General features: G+C 37.0%; 1 protein-coding gene across 4 annotated transcripts in view; it reads left to right on the top strand.

Moving 5' to 3' along the window:
• Nucleotides 1-5,564, top strand: part of Tbc1d8-9 (TBC1 domain family member 8/9) — a 419,649-nt gene extending 414,085 nt beyond the window's left edge. For 2 of the 4 annotated variants that reach the window (XM_067142224.2, XM_067142225.2), the window contains exon 23: nucleotides 1,350-5,564. In XM_067142224.2, coding sequence (XP_066998325.2) covers nucleotides 1,350-1,440 — 91 coding nt within the window. In that variant the 3' untranslated portion in view covers nucleotides 1,441-5,564. The remainder of the gene's footprint in view (nucleotides 1-1,349) is intronic. The other 2 variants (XM_067142226.2, XM_067142227.2) reach the window with 2 other exon arrangements.
• The last annotated feature ends 436 nt before the right edge of the window (nucleotides 5,565-6,000 follow it).

The raw sequence follows: 6,000 nt of genomic DNA on the forward strand, positions 1-6,000 counted from the left end.
CGTCAGAATTCCAAAATGCCCAAACTCGCCTACCATCGAACTGCTGGAGGCCCAAGTATTGGTGGCTCATGGTCTTGAAGGTGCGTTAAGAAATAAGATGTCAGCAAAAAAGTTCAAACTCATTCTCACTCAGTACTTCATTATGCTAATATCCTTACACAGCCAGGTTTGATAATCTTTGCATGAAACTAAAGAAGTGAACAACTCAAACCTAACCAAGTCCACAGATCTCATCAGCTTATTGAACTATCCTACCAGTCCATAATACATTCCCAGTAACTATTCTGTATTTAATTCCTAACAGTGCAAGTACTCTACCTCTCACATCTGTCCATTTCTCACGAGCACGAGATAGACTACGAATGTGTCCGTTACTAAATGACCTATCCACCAGGCTGGCCGATGCAAGAACTGCCAAACAATATTAGATATGAACTCTTGCACCAAAGAAAGAAATCAAGGGATGAAGAAATTTGGCATATTTCCATTGAAGTTCAAAATACAGGACATTTGCCGTCCCGGATAGGAGCACTTAGCACAAATATGGGACGTGTGATAACCCTCTCCTTATGCTCCATTCTAATAATGCGATGTAATTATTACAAGCAACATGAGAATACAGGGGTTAGCTTGTATAAATGTATAAATGAAAACAATTCTCAATTTTATGCTAATATGCGACATACGGCGGGAGAGAGAGGATACGCACATGTAGTGATATCGCTGATTAACAATCATAGAAGGTAGCTGTCAGTTTCTCTTTCCTTTTTTTTGCTGGAGATTCCACTTGGTCCTTTTGTAACACAGTAAATGGTTTTCCAGGAAATCATGCTTTTACATGTAAAAGCACACATTTCAGAACCGAGCATGCACACGTTTTATCAGCTGCATCACGAAGTAAAGCGCAGCATGTGACCAACAGGGGTCACTATTCCTATTCTTGGCATTTTCATGATATTGTAACTAGTGTATTTTGTTATTTGGTGAGAAACATGCTTTGATGTGCTATGGAAATCAAGTATTCCTCCCTGGTTCACAGTGTAACCCACATTTTTATAATGGTATTCAGTTATTTCAAGTTTTGGCTTGACTCACTGCGTGTACAATATCCTATATTGTTTGTCAGAAATTTAGCAAATGTATATATAAAAATGGGGAATATTAATACACATGCATATCTTGTGTCCAGCTATAGTTTTCCATACAAAATGAGGAACAGGATTCCCTAGGGCATATTGTGTTATATGTGGAAGTCATTGATTGTTGAACACATTAATTCTCATCATTCCTTCAATTATGTTTATTTGTAGTGGATATTTTTGACCCCATCTTGGTCCACTATGTTACAGATTCTGGCTTGGTCCTGTAACGATTAAAATTCCGTTTTCTACAACAACGAAATACGACTCCGAGCAGAGTAGAGTATCATGGAGTAACTAGTAACGGTATTTTATGAACGCGTGGAGTGAATACAGAGTAACAGAAGATGGCTAATCAATTAAAGAATGTTATTTGTTATATGTTGTTTGTTTTACGATAACCTCATTTGTGGGTAAGTTAGTGACTAATTTTCAGGTGAGTTTCTTCATAGCAATGTGCTATACGAGTTGTTACCACTTATCTCACCGAGTTGTGCCTTAAAACAGTATCCGTTATTCTTTATCTCATAGGAACAATCTGATGACGATGATGATGCATACCAATATATCGGCTCTGCACTGGTGCACGATAAGCCATTTAGAATAACTGGATATGTAGATTGTGTTCTTAACAGCTACGACGAAATTGAATTTAAACATCTTTTCCGATTGCCCAGATCAGGACTCGAACATCTGCTGAGAATCATTGGCCCTAAACTTTCTAAATTCAAAATCAGGAACGAGGAAGACCATTGCAAGACCCATGGAAGCAACTTCTGGCTGTAATTTGGCTCTTAGCAACACCTGATTCATACAGATATGATTTGTGAGAATTATAAATGCACTGCATGGTATTTCAGATAATATAATTAAATGGTCTCATTCAAAAGATCGTCTGTAATAAACAAATTTACATATTATACATTTACCAAGTAAATCTTAGAAATTTGAGTTTAATAAATCCGTTGCAGTAAATCAGCTGATCATTCATAACATGGATATTATAAAAATTCAATCATGTTATTTCCGCCGATTATCAAATTGGTACCTACTTTTCCCGTTTTGGTCGCAAATATATCCTTCTTCATTCAATACGTACATCCTTCTTTGTCGACAACTAGAAGATAATTTGAATTCATTGCCATGTCAATATACTCGTACTTGTATGTTAATATTTTTCACCGCCACCAATGAATGCATTACTGTGCATGTCTAGTTAAATCTACGTACCTACTTACATGGAGTAAAAAGAGTATACTCTGAGTTAACTCAAATGCATTTTCTGAACACCTTGTAGAATTTACTCTTCGCTTTTGTGAACAGATAGTGAACTCTAAGTTTGCTCAGAGTTGGAGAGTGGTATTTTGTGAACACAACCCAGGAAATTATGTTTTTCATATCAAAGTACACATTCCAGAGCATTCCTGTGCACTGTTTGGCTGGGTTCTTGTTCTGGTGGACTGACCACTAATATACTGTGCAAAGAGGGCTTTGGAAACTAATTCACAGAGTAGTTAACTAATGGCAGGTTACATGTTAACGTTGGGTAAAAACATCGCCAGCTATCGGTCCATGAATGACTGGTGTGTTCTGCTAGTGTAGCATTCTACTGTTCATAATGTTTGCATAGTGCTTCTGCATATACAGTGAAACCTCATTAAGACGTTTCTGCAGGGGACAAGGGAAAATAATATGTTAAGCGAGAAAACATACTAATGAATATACAGATAAAAAGTATCCAACAGGGATATGGAAACACTAGCTAAGATTTTTACTGAGATGAGGGCATTTTACGTTGTGTATCCACGGGTACAGTGAAACTATTGGCCTATCAACCATTTCTAAAGATGAGAGGAAAATATTAAAAGGTGTGAAAAACTTGAGGGAACAAATATGAAAACCTTTTCTGCTGGGGATTATAAAAAAAGAAGTACCAATACACTGAAAGGTGTGAAAAACATCAGACAACAAATATGAAAACATGTGCACAGGGGTCAACAGAAATTTCTGAGCAGTGAGTTATTAATCATTATTTTCTGGTCACACTCTTAAGACACTTGTCCATGTGCAACTGCAAGGAATGACTTAGACCATCTTGAGTGATCGAGTCGAAACTCGAAGGTGCTATGTTTCAAAATTTGTGACCTCTGCGCGCTTATGCCAGTCCACGCTCTTACAGATTTTAATTTTTTCCTTCATTTAGTAACTTCACATTTTTCCATACCCATAACTAGGCTATCACAAGACAGATGTGCACCGCGCTAGTCAATTTCACACGATTATGTTCCTAATCCAGATATCACGCAACAAATATTAGCTTCATTTCACTGTACCACTCAGCACAAAATACATTTCTACCTTCTGAATGGAAAGCAAAATACAAGCACAAATAGGCTCACTCTGGTATCTCGCTGCTAACCAGCAAGCAAAACTGAACATTCCTGAGGCTAACGGCTTGCTCCCCGAAAGTGCAACTTATCCTTTGAAGTTCAGGAAGGCCTTTTCCCCTAATCACGCAACTGTGGCGATGGCTCTTGCCCCAGTTGGAAATCATGTTTCTTTAAGAAGGGATGACAAATACTGTAACATTTTCAGGTCTAGGAAAAATGTGATCGTACTAAGCGGTAATAGCGAAAATTCGTGACGCGATAAGTGAAGTATTTTACATAGATTAAATACGATGAGAATTGGGACTTCAAATTTACGACATGATAAGCGGGAACGCACTAACGAGAATTCACTGTACTCGGAGGGTTATGAAGGTTTTATTGATTGCTAATTCTCTATTGCTCTTTTGTTATCTCAAGTTTGAAACTGTATGTGCAGAATGTTATTGGAGCATCAAAATGTTTTCCAGTTAGAATATAGAATTTAGTGTCTCAGCGCATGCGCGTGTGTTTTTTGTTTGTGCAAAAAAGAGACTTGGTGTTGTCACAGCATTATGTCGTGTGGAGTCGGCAAGCCAGGACTATTTCGGAGATGTCAGCGACCCACGACAAGTGTGCGAACGGTCAAACGCCGGGGAAAGTTGTGGGGAGACTGATAACCATGAGCTGCATTGCATGGATGTTTTATTTTTCAAAGGCCTCTAAAATCTGAAATATTTAACTAGGGAAACCTTTTTTACTGGAACACTTTAAACTGAAAAATATGCATATATCTTAATGCGACTGATTACACGTGTTGTGCGGACTCTTCTTAACAGAGTTTTACTGTATGTTGTGTAATTTTCCTATTCTGATGGACCATTCCACTCTTCGTCATATACGTTGCAGTTGTGTGCACGATGTGATGCAGGTTTGTCAGGTGTGTCAAGTGTGAGCACCGACTAGTTGTTCATCTGAGTGGCTCAGCCCAAGTTGGCATGTTCGATTCTGCTTCAGTCTGGTGGTATTTGAAGGTGTTCAAATACGTCAGCCTTGTGTTAGTAGACTTACTGGCATGTTAAAGTACTGTGGGACAAAATTCCGGCACCTCGGCGTCCCCCAAAACTGTAAAAGTAGGTAGTGGAAGGTAAAACCAATAACATTAATTAATCTGTAGTATCCAGAGCTCTCAGTGGTAGAGGATATATGATTAAGGCATTCTATACTGATTATAGAAAATACATTGAATATTATTTCCAACGAAATGGGCAAAAGTCATATTTGTATGGTCAGATGAAAAGTTATAATCCCGAACTGATTTAAAAAATAAATCTTGGTGCGTTATTTATGAGACTTTGTATATTATTCATTTAAAGCATGAGATTCAGAACCTTCTCATTTTGCTGCGTACTGGTTTAAATGGCGTAACATTCCACAGTCACTTTGTGAGAATTGCCTTTTTTTATATGAGTGAATCATAGCTTTGATTTGCACTAGTGAAGAAGGGATTAAGAATATTTTTTTAAAAGGGAGAAAAGATAAAGAAATGTTTGAAAGGAAAGGTGACGCATTTTCAAAATGTCACGTATAATCGGGAGTTAGGGGAAATGTTTAACCTCAGCATCAGTGGTCAGCAGTTACTGTAGTCATTCTCAGCATGTTTTGTATCTTTTATAAAGATATTGAGGATTGTAAATAACTGCGGACATAGACAGTTAAGATTGTAGGTTGTAGAATTGTATCATGTGGACCAAAAGCATGTTAATCATTTCTTTCAAGTAAGGAACTGTGATTGTCTGATTAATTTGAAATTATGGTCCCCATTGCTGTTGTTATGTGTGTTATTTCTCTTGTAAATGTTTTATGAAACTTTTATTTCTAAAAATGTTGCTACCGGCTTTGCTAATTGTTACGGTTGTCTGTAGATTGTACAGGATCAAATGTCAAAGCCATAAGCACTATTTAATATAGCACCAATTTTCTTTGTATAAATAGCATAATTTGTATTGCATAGAGGATGTGATGTCTTCTTCTTTTTGAATAAATCTCTGTCTATGAATGTGAATTTGTATATTTAAAATTATAGTGTTAGAATAGTGAATTTGAAGCCTTTTTTCAAAAAAATATACCAATAATCAAACAGTGTGGTTGTGATTTGATGATTGTGAATGGTACTTTTCATTTTTAGAAAAAAAATAGAACATCATTCATTTTTGTTTTTCCCGCTCTAGTGGTAGATTGCTATATCTCTGGTACCACTAATGCAATTTTCTTGTATGTGGACTACAGTCAAAAAGTATTAAAAGAGGTTGAGCCTAGATATAAGGAGTAGATGACACACCTTTGTCTCTATATTCTCAATATGCTGTAAATGTGCAAATGTACGTCCGTCCGTCCATCCATCCAGTACTGAGGTTTTCATACCTGTATATATGTAGAAAGACATTCATAAATCAATCAGCCAGTACGAGGTCACAAGTATATTCTTGCTACAT

Source organism: Anabrus simplex, chromosome 2 (assembly GCF_040414725.1).
Source record: "Anabrus simplex isolate iqAnaSimp1 chromosome 2, ASM4041472v1, whole genome shotgun sequence".
Lineage (NCBI taxonomy): Eukaryota > Metazoa > Arthropoda > Insecta > Orthoptera > Tettigoniidae > Anabrus > Anabrus simplex.